Source organism: Rhinatrema bivittatum, chromosome 5 (genome assembly GCF_901001135.1).
Source record: "Rhinatrema bivittatum chromosome 5, aRhiBiv1.1, whole genome shotgun sequence".
Taxonomy (NCBI): Eukaryota; Metazoa; Chordata; class Amphibia; order Gymnophiona; family Rhinatrematidae; genus Rhinatrema; species Rhinatrema bivittatum.
In genome coordinates, this window is record NC_042619.1 from 234,184,217 (window position 1) to 234,200,023 (window position 15,807).

At 46.4% G+C, this 15,807-nt stretch overlaps 1 protein-coding gene across 2 annotated transcripts in view; it reads left to right on the forward strand.

Moving 5' to 3' along the window:
* PIGP (phosphatidylinositol glycan anchor biosynthesis class P) overlaps nucleotides 1-14,778 on the forward strand; it is a 39,303-nt gene extending 24,525 nt beyond the window's left edge. For both annotated transcript variants that reach the window (XM_029603460.1, XM_029603459.1), the window contains exon 5: nucleotides 11,726-14,778. In XM_029603460.1, coding sequence (XP_029459320.1) covers nucleotides 11,726-11,880 — 155 coding nt within the window. In that variant the 3' untranslated portion in view covers nucleotides 11,881-14,778. The remainder of the gene's footprint in view (nucleotides 1-11,725) is intronic.
* The last annotated feature ends 1,029 nt before the right edge of the window (nucleotides 14,779-15,807 follow it).

A 15,807-nucleotide genomic window follows, 5' to 3' on the forward strand; every position in this document is an offset into this window, starting at 1 on the left:
TGCTACTGATGCAATTAATAGCAGTGGCTATTCCCTAAGTAAACTTGATTAATAGCCGTTAATGGACTTCTCCTCCAAGAACTTATCCAAACCTTTTTTTGAATCCAGCTACACTAACTGCACTAACCACATCCTCTGGCAACAAATTCCAGAACTTTATTGTGTTTTGAGTGAGAGAATTTTCTCAGATTAGTCTTAAATGTGCTACTTGCTAACTTCATGGAATGCCCCCTAGTCCTTCTATTATTCGAAAGTGTAAATAACAGAGTCACATCTACTCATTCAAGACCTCTCATGATCTTAAAGACCTCGATTTAATGTAACCAAGTACAAGGCGATGCTATTAGGGGGAAAAATAACCTTTGCTGTAGTTATGCGATGTTACGTTCCATATTAGGAGCTGCCATCCAGGAAAGAGATCTAGGCGTCATAGTGGATTATACTTTGAAATCATCGACTTAGTGTGCTGCAACAGTCAAAAAATCATACAATGTTAGGAATTATTAGGAAGGGAATGGTGAATAAAACGAATGTCATAATGCCTCTGTATCACTCTATGGTGAGACTGCACCTTGAATACTGTGTACAATTCTGGTCACCGCATCTCAAAAAAAGATTATAGTTGCAGTGGAGAAGGTACAGAGCAGGATGACCAAAATGATAAAGGGGATGGAACAACTCCTCTATGAGGAAAGGCTGAAGAGGTTAGGGCTGTTCAGCTTTGAGAAGAGATGACTGAGTTGGGGGATATGAAAGAGATCTTTAAAATCATGAGGTCTAGAATGGGTAAATGTGAATTGGTTATTTACTCTTTCGGATAATAGGAGGACTAGGGGGCACTCCATGAAGTTAGCAAGTAGCACATTTAAAACTAATCGGAAAAAATTATTTTTCACTGAATGCACAGTTAAGCTCTGGAATTTGCTTCCAGAGGGTGTGGTTAGTGTAGCTGGATTTAAAAAAAGGTTTGGATAATTTCTTGGAGGAGAAGTCCATTAACTACTATTAATGATGTCTTAGAGAATAGTCACTGCTATTACTGGCATCAGTAGCATGGGTTCCCTGTACGTACTCAGATCAGGCCAGACTACTGGGTTTTGCCTCCCCTCCAGCAGATGGAGACAGAAGTTTTAACGAACTCCGTCTACCCCTGAGGTGCCACCTATATACAGTATTACGCTGTATTTTTCTGTCTCCAGCAGATGGTGGAGGTGCAAAACCTTTTAGTCTGGTCTTAGTGTTAGAATTGATTTCTTTGGGATTTGGATTTCAGTTTGGTTTTTGTACTTAAAAAAAAAAACAAAACCCTGAAGAGACTGCTAGTAGGCAGCTGTCTGTTTAGCCTCCCAGGGGGTTGCCAGGTCCTGGTGGGGGCCATCCCCTCTGTTAGAGGCTCAGGAGCAGAGGGTTGAGATCTCTGTGACTGCCCACGGCTGGGGAGCCCGGGTCACTCACCCTCAGCAGGAACTTGCACAGAGCCGCACAAAAAAAAAAAAAAAAGAGAGATAAATTTAAAGGGAATTACTTTTAGCCGGCCTAGCATTTCTTGTCGGGCCCTCCCTCCCCGTTGCAGTCGCTGCACTGTCCAGAAATGTGCAGCTGACCGTCCGCGTTTCTTTCTTCTTGCTTGTCTCAGGGTCCTATTCTAAATTTAGACTGCGGATCTTGCCGCGTGCGGCAGCACGCACGGCTGTCCAGGGCCTGCGTCTGCACGGAGTGTTTATCGGGGGGTGAAGGTACCTCCGGGGGGCGATGCAGGAAAAATCGCGTGGCAGCAGCTCCAGAGTGCACCGGGAGCCTGAAAGGCCTGATTTACAGCACTAGCCCTCCGACCCATTTCTTTTAAGTGCGGGAACGGAGACCATCTTAAGGAGAGAGCGAGCCTAGCCATAATGCCCTCATACCAGGGGGTGCACATTTGTGCAACCTGCGAGCGCCGGCACGGCGGTTCTGCTCGACAACGGTTCTGCTCGACAACCATCTTAACCATGGTTAAGATGGTTGTCGAGCAGAACAACCATCTTAACCACGGTTAAGATGGTTGTCGAGCAGAACCCCCAGGTCTCTCACCTATAATGAATGATTAATTGAAGTTTTGGCTAGTTGGGAAGAGCTTGAGTAGTTGAGGGGACTGTTGTTGTCCTGAGCTATTAGCAGGATCTCCGTCTTGTTGGTGTTAAGGACGAGGTTGAGGCTCGTGAGAAGTTGGTTGATTCCTAGAAGGCAGTTATTCCAATGGGCCCAGGTTTTGTGAAGAGACTCCGTGATAGGGATGAGGATTTGGATGTTGTCTGCATATAGGAAGTGGGTTAACTTTAATTTGGTGAGTAGATGGCAGAGCGGGAGGAGGTAGATATTGAATAAAGTGGGTGAAAGGGATGATCTTTGGGGACTCCCATGTTGGAACTTACTGGGTGTGATTCTTTTATTGATCTTTACCTTGTAGCACCTGTTTTCGAGGAATGATATGAACCAGTTGTATGCAGATCCTGTAATGCCAATGTCTGCTAGTTGCTGTAATAAGATTGAATGGTTCACGGTGTCGAACGCAGCGGATAGATCCAGAAGAGCGAGTAGGTATGCTTGTCCTTTTTCCAAGTTTAGAAGGATGGTGTCCGAGAGAGAGGCTAGTAATGATTCCATGTTTTAGTGCTTTGTGGAAGCCGAATTGTTGGGGCAAGAATGTCATTTTCTTCCAGGTATTCGGATAGTTGTTTGTTTACTACTTTTTCCATGAGTTTAGCGATCAGTGGCAAATTAGCTATGGGACGGAAGTTGGCTGGGTCTGATGAAGACAGGTTGAGTTTTTTTAAAAAGAGGTTTAAGCATTGCAAGCTTGAGTTGATCTGGAACATGACCTTGAGCTAGTGAGCAGTTTGACGTCTGCTAATGGCTTAGCAATGATATTCGGGATGGTGCAGAGCAGGTTGGACGGTATGTGGTCTGAAGGGTGTGAGGAGGGTTTAAGTTTCTTAAGGATGTTTTTTCTATTTCTAGGGAAGACGTTGATTTGAAAGAGACTAGAGATCTGTTTTGTTGATGACAAGTAGTGAGTGTGAGGGGGGGTGGAGGAGTGGGCGCCGTGAGGGGCGCTATAAGCGTGGAAATTTTTGTCTTAAAGTAGTCGGCTAATTCATTGGCTTTACTGGAGGCTTGGTCATCTGGAATGAGAGGTGTGGACGCTTTAGTGAGGGCTGAAACATAAGAAAACAGCTCTGGCATCAAAAATGAAGTGATGGATCTTTTTTGAGAAGAATTCTTTCTTTGTTCTGTTGATGGCATTCCTATAGGTGTTAAGGCAGGCTTTGAAGGCAGATAGGGTTGTTGTGGAGGGGTTTCTACGCCACCTGTGTTCTTTACCTCTGAGGTCTTGTTTGAGGGACTTCAGTTCAGGAGTAAACCACGGTTTCCTGTTGTCCCTCTCCGGATGAAGTGTTTTAGTGGTCGTTGCGCAAGTTCGTTCAGCTACTTTGTTAGTGATGTTAAGCCAAGACGAGGTCGCAGTGTTGGCGTCCATCAGGTCGAGTTGAACTAATTCATTGGAAAGCTGCGTGCTGAGGAGTTCTCTGGAATAAGGTTTTCTGAATGTTACTGAGGTTATAGGTACTGCCTGGGGAGGATGTTCCTTAATCTCTAGGACAGTGGAGATGATCTGGTGATCCAACCATGGGACTGGTGAGCATTTTGGGTTGGCAGGAAGCGAGATGCCCGCATTTATGAAAATGAGGTCTAAAGTGTGGCCCACTTGATCCTCCCTGTGCCTGAGTGGTTAGTCTCCACGGGGCCTGGCCATGAATGAGTTCCGGAAGAAAGAGTGTTGGAAGCTATTTGAGGTGCAGGATCTGTGCAACTGTAGAATGAGTACTCAGTTAACTCGAGTGCTAGTGGAGGGCTTGATATAGAAGCCGGGGTGAGGTTAAAACTGAGTTGCTTACTTGAATTGTTGGACTTGGAGACTGAGGAGGTGGTCGTGAGATTTGAAGAGGTTTGAAGAGCAAGGCAATAAGGTAGCTTAAGAGGAGTTATAATTGTAGCGAGAGAATGCAGCGAGGTGAGGCGGGGGCTACTCTCCGGGGCTGCACAAAGGGGCCGCACAAAGAGGCTGGACCCTTTGTCGCACTCCTGCGGTGCCTGGCAGCCGCGCTGCTTAAAGGGCCGGTCGGGGCTGTCCCCCGATTGGCTTTTCAAAGTTGGCTCTCCAGTAGCATGGAATAGACTTAGTTTTTGGGTACTTGCCAGGTTCTTATGGCCTGGATTGTCCACCATTGGAAACAGTATGCTGGGCTTGATGGACCCTTGGTCTGACCCAGTATGGCATGTTCTTAGCGCAAAGCGCGATAAAGCCCTATCGCAAGGCTTTAACGCCTATTTTAACTACACCTTTTTCATTTGCATAAAGCCATGCGATAGGGCTTCGCAAATCATGAAGCCAGCCCACTTGGCAACAAAACCTGCCCCAAACTCCTCCCCTTTTTCTAATTTGCATCGCACTATGCATTATGGCGTTTTCGCATGCGTTAAAGGCATTTTTTGCATGCGAAAACGCCATATAGCAATTTGATAAATGACCCCCTTAGGGAGCAAGAGTGTGCTGCTCTGGGTGGGGGGGGGGGGGGAGGGATGTCACCTCTGCCTTTGGGGTGGGGGGGGGATTTGCAGGGAGATAAGGACCACTCCTCACAGGACGAACCCGGGAAAGGCTCGGATGAGTCGTCTTCCGCAATCTCCTCTGATTTTTTTTATTAATGCACAAAGCCTTTAAGGCCTGGAAGGCGGCAAAAAGTCAGTTCTCAGGTTCCTTGTGAGGCACCAGCGTCGTTGGGGGCTGGGAAAGAGCCCTCCTCTGTCCAAAAGCGTAGCAAGTCACCCGATGGGGTAGGAGCCCCGAAGGCTAAACGCCCTCTCTGGTCCCTTTCCTGTCCGGTGGACAGTTCTTCTTCGGACGTTTCGGAAGATACGGATCAGGATACTCACTTCCAACCTGCCAAGCAAGCGGGTACACCTGTGGTGGAAGATGAAGACCCCCAAGGTGGTCTGTTTGTTTAGAAAGGATGAATTGGGACCACTTATCCTGGCTATTCTGGAAGAATTAAGGATTAAGGTCCCTCAGGAGGACTCACAATTTGGAGCGATGGATCCGGTGATGGTGGGTCTTAGAGGTCCAGCTCGGTCTTTTCCATTTCATAAGTCAGTAACTGACCTTTTGTTTAGGGAGTGGGACACTCCGGACCTGGATCTGAAGGTGAGTCGAGCTATGGACAAATTGTACCCGCTTCCACAGGAAGCGCTTGATCTCCTTAAAGCACCTAAGTTGGATGCCATGGTCTCAGTGATGACAAAGAAGACCACCATCCTGGTGATAGGGGCCACAGCCCTGAAGGACTTGCAGGATCGCAAGCTGGAGCTGCAGCTTAAGAAGATCTTTGAAGTTTCAGCTCTCTGAGTCTGGTCCGCCATGTGCAGCAGTTTTGCACTGCAGGCCAGTCTCCACTGGATGCAGAATTTGCAAGCAGCGGCGTCCCTTTCTGAGACTGAGGCGGTGCAAGGGGTCAGCTGGAGGCCGCAGTGGTTTGTTTGTTTGTTTTATTTATTTAGTCAGTCAGATTTATATACAGACTTTCAAATTCATATCAAGTCGGTTTACGATAGCAAAATCAAAAACGATCAAATCACCAAACACATTTCATACAATAACACCCAATACTTCCTAAATTTATTACTATCCTAGGACAGTTTACAGTGCAGACGCACTTTATGATTTGTTACGGACTTCAGGCAGGACTATGGTCTCTGCAGGCTCCTCTGGCTTAGGAACTGGTTGGTGGACATGTCGTCGAAGGCTCAACTTAGTTCCTTGCCCTTCAAGAGTAAATTGCTTTTTGGGCAACAATTAGAGGACATGATAAAGTTTTTGGGGGAGAACAAGTTCCATTGGTTGCCGGAGGATAGGCCTAGGACGAGAGGATCGCCATTTCCGCTCCTCACAGTCCTCCGGATCATCGACTTGACAGGGTTCCAGCCATCAACGTTCTTGGACCCAGTCTTTTCGAGGCCGCCGGCCGGCCAGAGACAGAGCCCCACAAACTAATGGGGGCCCTAAGTCTTCACAATGAAGTGAGGCTGGTTCACTCCTCCGTTCCAAGGATAGGGGGAAGGTTGTCCCTTTTTCTAGAGGAGTGGACCAATTTTACCTCAGATCAATGGGCCCTAAGTATAATAGAACACGGTTATGCTTTAGGTTTTGCTCGGCCGATCAAGGAGCACTACATGGTTTCCCCATGCTCTTACCACCAAAAATGTTGGGCGGTGCAAGACACTCTGCAGCATTTGCTGGACCTGGGGGCCATATTTCCGGTACCCGCAGCAAAACCCAGGCGAGGACGTTACTCCATTTACTTCATAGTACCCAAAAAGGGCACCTTTCGTCCCTTCCTTGACTTAGAGTTAATCGAGCTCTAAAGGTGCCTCTGTTTCAGATGGAAACTCTTCGCTCGGTGATGGTGTCCGTCCACAAGAGAGGGTTCTTAGCGTCCTTGGACCTGACAAAAGCGTACTTGCACATACCCATCCATCCGGATCATCAGAAGTATCTGCGGTTTGCGGTCCTCGGGGAATCATTTTCAGTTTTGTGCTCTACCTTTTGGTCTGGCTACGGCACCCAGGGTGTTCACCAAGGTTATGGTGGTTGTGGCAGCGGCCCTGCAGAAGGAGGGGAGTTACTAGTACATCCCTACCTGGACGATTGGCTGATTCGGGCAAAGTCAGAGGGACTTTGCAGGACTGCGGTTTGGAGGGTGCTACAGCTATTGAACTCGTTAGGTTGGGTGGTCAATCCCGACAAGTCATCTAATTCCGTCCCAGTCCTTGGAGTTCCTGGGTGCTCTGTTCGACACGGTATCAGGAAAGGTTTTCCTTACCGAAGAGCAACTAATCAAACTGGTCACTCAGGTGGAGTCCTTGTGGTCCATGCCTTGTCCCAGGGTCTGGGATTATTTACAGGTTCTGGGGTTGATTGGCTTCCACTCTCGATCTGGTACCGTGGGCCTTTGCACTTATGTGTCCTCTTCAGTCAGCTTTGCTCTCCCGGTGGAATCCACTTTTCGAGCGGTTTAATCTTCGCCTTCCACTGCCAGACGAGGCGCGTTCCAGTCTTCTTTGGTGGCTCTGTCCGGACAACTTGTGGGGTGGATTTGGAAATTCCCTCTTGGATAGTGGTGACCACCAATGCCAGCCTCTCCGGGTGGGGAGCAGTTTGTCGGGGGACGGCTGTGCAGGGCCAATGGACAAGATCGGAGTCCATTTGGTCAATCAATCAATTTGAGACCAGGGCAGTTTGGTTGGTGCTGCAGGCCCTTCTTCCCTTAGTGGATGGATGGTCCATGAGGATCCTTTCAGACAGTGCAACAGGGCGGAACAAGGAGTCGTCCAGTGGCGAAAGAAGCTCGACTTCTAATCACTTGGGCGGAGCAACACCTCTACAAGATAGCAGCCTCTCGCATTGCCGGGGTGAACAACGTACAGGCAGACTCTCTCAACCGCCACCAGTTGGACCCGGGAGAGTGGGAATTCTCTGAGGACGCCTTTCGTCTTCTGTGCAATCGATGATCCACACCTTCCATGGATCTCATGGCGACATATCGCAATACCAAGGCTCCTTGATTCTTCAGTCGGAGACGGGAGCCAGGAGTGGAATGGGTAGATGTTCTGGTCCTTCCCTGGCCAAAGGATGTTCTGTTGTATGTCTTTCCACCATGGCTGTTGGTTGGCAAAGTTCTGCGCCGCATCGAGATTCATCCGGGCAAAGTGATACTTGTGGCGCCAGAGTGGCCGAGGCGTCCTTGGTTCGCGGACCTCCTAAATCTCGCAGTAGACGGTCCGCTGAGATTTCATCCGTCTCTGAATCTTCTGCACCAGGGCCCGTTTGTTTCAAAGAGGCAGATTGCGTTTGTCTAGTGGCATGGCTTTTGAAAGGCGGAGGTTAAAGAGCAAGGGTTACTCAGATGCGGTTATTGCCACGCTCTTGCATTCCTGGAAGAGCGTAAGTTAGATTGTGGGGCATGTATGAGTCCTGGTGTTTGGACCACAAAGTGCATCCATCCACGGCCTCCATTCCAAATGTTCTGAGCTTCTTGCAGGTGGGGCTAGCTAAGGGATTGGCCTTTAATTCCTTACGAATCCAGGTAGCAGCCCTTTGTTGTTTTCGAGGAAAGGTGCAGGGTGTGGCCCTAGCATCCCATCCTGAAGTGGCTCGTTTTCTGAGAGGGGTTAAGCATCTGTGTCCTCTGGTCCGGAACCCTTGACCCTCGTGGAAGCTGAATCTGATTCTCCGTGCTCTTTGTAATGTCCCTTTCGATCCATTGAAGCGAGCAACCCTGAAGGATCTGACGTTGAAGGTCATTTTCCTTATGGTTATTTCCTCGGCGAGGCGTGTTTCTGAACTTCAGGCATTATCGTGCAGAGAGCCCCTCTTATGGATTTCGGAAGCAGCGGTTTCCTTAACAGTTCCCTCCTTTCTCCCAAAAGTGGTGGTCTCTTTTCATTTGAATCAGTCTGTGGTGCTTCCTTCCTTCAAGGACCTGGACTCTTCTACTCCAAAGTCTAGGGAATTAAAGAAGTTGGACATAAAGAGGGTGTTGTTGCGTTACTTGGAGGTCACGAACAGTTTCCGTCTCTCGGAGGGGTCATAAAGGTTTAAGGGCCACTATCGCATGCTGGCTAAAGGAAGCTATTGTTTCTGCATACCTTGTTCAGGGCAGTCTGATTCCGGTTGGTCTTAGAGCTCATTCTACTCAATCGCAAGCAGCCTCGTGGGCGGAATGTCAACAGGTATCGCCGCAGGCGATTTGTAGGATGGCTTCTTGGAAATCTACTCACACCTTTGCCAGGCATTTATCGCCTGGATGTCTGGGATCCAGAGCCCGGCTCCTTTGGCGCTAATGTACTCCGAGCAGGTCTCTCTCGGTCCCACCCTAGATAGGGAAGCTTTGGTACAACCCAGGAGTCTGGACTGATCTGGGTATGTACAGGGAAAGGAAAATTGGTTCTTACCTGCTAATTTTTTGTTCCTGTAATACCACGGAATAGTCAAGAGTCCCACCCTTGGGGAAATAGAGAGTCTGCTCGGTCAGTAGATATTCATGTTTCTACAAGTTTACCAAATGTTCATATGCCATATGCCCCTCTTTGTAGGGTAAGAGTATGGGCATGTTTTTCATTCCCTCTGCTCTTTCGGGGGAGGTTGACTTATAATGGAAATTATGGTTTAACCTTTCTGCTTGGGTACAACGTAATACTGACAGACTCCAGGTGGCACCTCAGGGGTATAGGACGGAGTCCGTTAAAACTTCTCTGTCTCCATCTGCTGGAGGGGAGGCAAAACCCAGGAGTCTGGACTGATCCGTTGTACTATAGGAACGAAAATTAGCAGGTGAGAACCAATTTTCCTATCTACTTAGTGTTTGGGTACTTGCCAGGTACTTGTAGCCTGGATTGGCCTCTGTTGGAAACAGGATGCTGGGCTTGAGGGACCTTTGGTCTGATCCAGAATGGCAATGTCTTATGTTCTCAAAGTATATTACAAACAGCAACTCAGCAGGAAGTGATGTCAGAATGGCCCCTTTGTCCTGCCTCTCTGCCTTCTGCTTAGCTGCCCGAGCAGCAGCAGATGGAGACCCTTTTTCACAGAAAATGAGCTTGTAGTGCACTTGTAACACACTTGGGTCTAAAATTTGTCTAGCTAAGAGGCTACTTCTGCCTAGCCAGTTTGGGACTTATAGAAACATAGAAACATAGAAATGACGGCAGAAGAAGACCGAATGGCCCATCCAGTCTGCCCAGCAAGCCTCACACATTTTTTCTCTCATTCTTATCTGTTACTCTTAGCTCCTTGTTCTATTCCCCTTCCACCCCCACCATTAATGTAGAGAGCAGTGATGGAGCTGCATGCAAGTGAAATATCTAGCTTGATTAGTTAGGGGTAGTAGGGGCAGTAACCGCCGCGATAAGCAAGCTACACCCATGCTTATTTGTTTTACCTAGACTGTTGTACAGCTCTTGTTGGTTTTTTTTTTTTTTTTTCTTCTCCCCTGCTGTAGAAGCAGAGAGCCATGCTGGATATGCATTGAAAGTGAAGTATCAGGCACATTTGGTTGGGGTAGTAACCGCCGTAACAAGCCAGCTACTCCTCGCTTTGTGATTGCGAATCCTTTTTTTTCTTCACCCCTGTCGTTGAAGCTATGCAGGATATGTGTGAAGCATCAGGTTTTTTTTTTGTTTTTTTTTTTCCCCCTGCCCTTGAAGCAGAGAGCTATGCTGGAAATGCGTGATGTATCAGTCTTTCTCCCATGCCGATGCAGGAGAGAACCATGCTGGATATGCATGGAAAGTGAAGTATCAGGCACATTTGGTTTGGGGTAGTAACCGCCGTAACAAGCCAGCTACTCCCCGCGTTTTGAGTGCGAACCCTTTTTCTTCTCCTTTGCCGTTGTAGCAGAGAGGTCTGCTGGATGTGTGAAGTATCAGTTATTCTTCTCCCCTGTCATTGAAGCAGAGAGCTATGCTGTATATGCATTGAAAGTGAAGTATCAGGCATATTTGGTTTGGGGTAGTAACCGCCGTAACAAGCCAGCTACTCCCCTCTTTATGAGTGCAAATCCTTTTTTCCATTACCTCTTGCTGTTGAAGCTTAGAGCGATGTAGGAGTCACAGTAAGCATGTGTATGTTTATTTAGTAAGGGTATTGTGTCAATAGCCATCATTCTGGCGAGTCACCCACTCTTCATTGGTGGCCTCTTGACTTTATGGATCCGCAGTGTTTATCCCACGCCCCTTTGAAGTCTTTCACAGTTCTGGTCTTCACCACTTCCTCCGGAAGGGCATTCCAGACATCCACCACCCTCTCCGTGAAGAAATACTTCCTGACATTGGTTCTGAATCTTCCTCCCTGGAGCCTCAAATCGTGACTTGATGTCTTGCTGGATCGAACCAGCTATATGAAGCCTTTTGTCAGCAGCAGAATTCTGTTGATTACTCACATTAGCCATCTGTTTTTTGACTTTGTTTCCCTGGTTGGTTTTGCTGTTTATTTCTGTAGTATTACTAGACACATATTGCATTTCTCCATTTTTGAACTTTTGTAGAGATAAAAAGTCTGCCCTTTCTGTATGGCCTTTTCCCTCTCAGTTTTTTGTGTGTGTGTTGGTCTAGCAGTTTCCTTCTGTTCCTTTTGGTGACCCATTCAGTCGGAACCATGAGTCTTCATTGCAACTAACCAGAGATGCTTCCCTTCTTTTATATTCACTCCCAACTTCCTTTAGTCCACTCCTCCCACAGATAGTCCTTAGCCAGGGCTGTGCACTAGGACCCTTACAATCATGAGCCCTAAATCTGGCCTCCAGGTGTCTGTTGCACGATGACTGGGATTTATCTCCTCCTGGCCTTACCACTGTGCTCTGCGACTGCCCAGGCATCAGCTCGGACACTGATTTGGTTGCTCATATCTTGTTGCTAGTATTGCTGCTTTAAGTTACAAAACAATTGAGATGGAAAGATTGCTTTTGTTGAATTGTAATATTAAGCAGTGCTACCTCACTTAGCTGCATTTAGCTATCGCACTCTCCATGTTTCTTGGATTGAAGCGGACGTGAGGACTGAGATGGCAGCAATTATGAATACATGCTGTAGTAAAACACTTTTTTTTTTTTTTTTCCCCCATTGTGTTCTGCAGACAGTTATGCAAAAACACAGCAGTGCAAACCCTCTTCAGAAGAAATGCTTCCTGCACTGCAGGACATCCCCATCAGTGAAGTAAACAGCATGTTCTTCCTCTCTGCGCGGAGCAGTGACAGCAGAAACCACTTTCACTGGGATTCTTATAAATAAGTCGAGCCTTGCCAGGAGGACATACAGAACCTTTCACCACCAGCAGAGGAGGGGTTGTGAGACTGATCCAGAGATGCAGAGCCTGTCGCCACCGGGACTGGAGCACAGGAATGCAGAGCCTGTCCTCTCTAATTCATACTTTTGGGGGGGAGGGGGGGAACATTTGTCTCTAGTTGTGCAGTATTGGATATATCGCATAAAAGAACTGATCCTAAACACACTGTAATCAACAAACAAATCCACCCCCCCCCTGCTTTTCTAAATAGAAACATTAATTTAAGGATTTTCAATTTTTTTATCTTCTGATATTTCTTTACATATTGCACATTGCAAAAAACCAAATAGCTTAACAGAAGCCTATCATCTAGCCCAAGCTGTATCTAGAGCAATGGTAGAAAAGGGGGTAAAAACCTCATACAGTGCACCCAAAAGATGTCAAACTGACAATTTTTAGAGGTGTGTGTGGAGCCACTTAAAGCTGCCATCACTGGAAAGAACCCCTTTTATATATGTATCCACTTAACCAGTGCTTCTGTTAAGCTGTTTGTTTTTTGCATTGTTCAATATGTAATTCCTGAACATATGAAGATCAGTCCAGACCAGTGGGTTGTGCATTCCTACCAGTAGATGGAATCGGAGAACAAAGACTTTGGACACTGCTACATAACAGAGAGTGCCACCTGCAGTCCCTCAGTATTTCTCTGACTCCAGCAGATCGCCATCTCAAAGGAATCGCCGTGTCGCAGGGGTGGAAAATGTTCAGGCGGATTTCCTCAGCAGCCAACAGATCGATCCGGGGGAGTGAGATTGAGGGGTTATTCAGAGCAGGTCATTTCCACTCTTCTTCGGGCACTTCGACAGTCTACTTCTATGGCCTATGTTAGGGTCTGGAAGCTGTTTTGAGGCATGGGGCCTCCAGCACTCCTTGGATCCTTTATCAACAGAGATTCCCCAGGTGTTGGATTTCCTTCAACAGGGGTTGGCTAAGGGTTTGGCTTTCAATTCCCTTCGAGTCCAGGTAGAGGCCTTAGGTGCCTTATGGGGCAGGTTTCACAGTTTGTCACTGGCGGTTCACCCAGATATTTCACGGTTCCTCAAGGGAGTCAAGCATTTACGTCCTCTCGTCTGCCCCTTATGTCCGGATTGGAGCTTGAACCTAGTGCTTCATGTGCTTTGCGGAGCCCCCTTTGAGCCTTTACACAGGGCTCCGATTAAGGATTTGACCTTGAAGACCGTTTTCCTGGTAGCCATTTGTTCGGCACAACGGATTTCAGAGTTGCAGGCTTTGTTGTGTGAGGATCCCTTCCTTAAGATTTACGATGATAGTTTCGCTGCGCACAGTTCCTTCCTTTGTTCCCAAGGTGGTGTCTGCCTTTCATGTCAATCAGGCAGTGGATCTGCCAGGATTTCCACAGTGGTCCAGGGATTCCCCTCAGGAGAAGGAGCTTCATCTTTTGGATGTGTCGTGCTATTTAGAGGTTATCGATGACTTCCGGTGGTCAGACCATCTGTTTGTCTTGTTCGGTGGTCCTAAGAAGGGGGGACAGGCAACGATTTGGTACTGGATTAAGGAGGCTATCTCCTTGGCCTATGTTGCCCGTGGGCATCTGATCCCCATGGGTCTGAGAACTCATTCCACTAGGACCCAGGCTACTTCCTGGGCTGAGTGTCAGCTTCTGTCGCCACAGGAGATCTGCAGAGCAGCAGTTTGGCCCTCTCCTTCACACTTTCACCAAGCATAAATGTTTGGATGTTAGGGTGCAAGATGAATCGTCCTTCGGTGAGAGTGTTCTGCGCGTAGGTCTTTCAAGTTCCCGCCCACTGTAGGGTGGCTTGGGTATATCCCACTGGCTGTACTTATCTGGGTATGTTCAGGAAAGGAAAATTGGTTCTTACCTGCTAATTTTCGTTCCTGTAATACCACAGATCAGTCCAGAAGCCCACCCCTATTTCAGATTCCGAAAGACTGCCTTGAGAGGTGATATTTTCCTGAAGACAGAATTTTGTTCTATTGCAGGTACTCTTGAAGGAGCAGGTTCCGAGGTGGTCTAGTGGCTTTTTGTTTGCTCCGTTATGGGCAAGGGGTTGGCTGTTGTGTTTTGGGTTCCAACCCCCTTCATCCTTTAGTAAGGTTAGTTGCTTGGGTACAGGCCAATACTGAGGGACTGCAGGTGGCACTCTCTCTATGTAGCAGTACCCAAAGTTTTTGTTCTGACTCCATCTGTTGGTAGGAATGCACAACCCACTGGTCTGGACTGATCTGTGGTATTACAGGAACGAAAATTAGCAGGTAAGAACCAATTTTCCTATAAATATTAGAAGGTTAAAAAATTTGAAAATCCTAAAAATAATTATTTTTCTGTAAGAAAAGTGGGGGGTGTATTTGTTTATTGATTACTATATAGTGTTAGAGCCAATTTTATAGGGAAACTATAAATCTATTTGGTCATTTGTTTGTGCTGTCCAACTTTTTAGGATGTATTACCTTTTTCATATTTGTTAAGAAGCTCTCTGCATAGTCTTCATAGCATCATAAATATTTTATTTTATCATTCATTTATGAATCGCTCCACTCTAAACGAGATTTACGTGTAATAGGAAATTAGCACAATACACATACATTAAAAAAAATGATTGTGCACAAAGGTTCATAAAAGCTTCAGCTTAAAATGTAAGCAACCTTCTCTATAACTGTAATTGTGATGATTTAAGCCCTTTGAGCCAACCACCACATACAATAAGTAGCTATTCCATTAAAAAAAAAAAAAAAAACAATGGCCGCTTCAAACCCAAGCATGCTCCCCCAGCAGGCCAACATCCCCTCAGCACAACCTCCCTCTTGTCACCCTAATTCCTCAACATCGGTAAACAAACATATACACTACGTTTCTATTTAAATGCAACATAGCATAACCTAGTTTTAACCTTTTTCTGAAATTTAACATTTTATGTATGATTCTCATTTGGTGGATTACTAAAAAAAATGGGGAGTGGTTAGAAAGGAGACTTCTCTTATTGGTGAATTCCCAGGAATATGTTGCAGCTGTTTTTGGGATGGCCTCAGCATCAGCGAGGGATGTAATTTTGCAGCATGTTGGTCAAATAACTAGGTGAAATCCAAACACCACTCGGGCTGGAACTGCACTTTCAATCAGAAATCCCAAACAAATAGCAAGTGCAGAGTAACTCGTTGGATCCAAATTTATTCAATTTATAACAATTCAAATGGCAACTCCACTGTCAAGTTTTATCATATAGTTCCGATCACAGGTAGGGGTCCCCTACCTGTGATCGGAACTATAGTATAGTATAGTTCCCCCACAGGTAGGGGGACCCCTACCTGTGATCGGAACTATATGATAAAACTTGACAGTGGAGTTGCCATTTGAATTGTTATAAATTTGGATCCAACGAGTTACTCTACACTTGCTGTTTGTTTCAAATAACTAGGTCCCATGTCATGTGGCAATTTTAAAGCTAGCATGAGAATTTTAAATTTAATATGAAAGCCAACGAAATTCCAATGGTGTAAAATGATAGTTAACAGGTTTGTGCTATACTAATCTTTGCTGCTGCATTTTAAATTTACTGTATTCACAGATAGCTTCTTTGAAATCACCACCAACATTGTGTTCCATTGATCTAATTTATAAATAACTGTAGAGTGGACCACTGTAGCTAGATCACAGGGTGACAGAAAAGATTTCAATTAATGTATTTTTTGGAGCTCACTCACTGTTTACTTGTTGAAACACAGGATTTCATACTGGATGAGATTCAAGCCCTACTCCTAAGTTACATAGGCATGACTGAAAACTGGGGTCTGTTCAAATATGCCTGTAATTCATGCTGCACATGGAGTCCAATATGATTTATTCTGGCCACTCAAGATATAAATGCACAGGCTGTTACCATAAGGACAGGTGG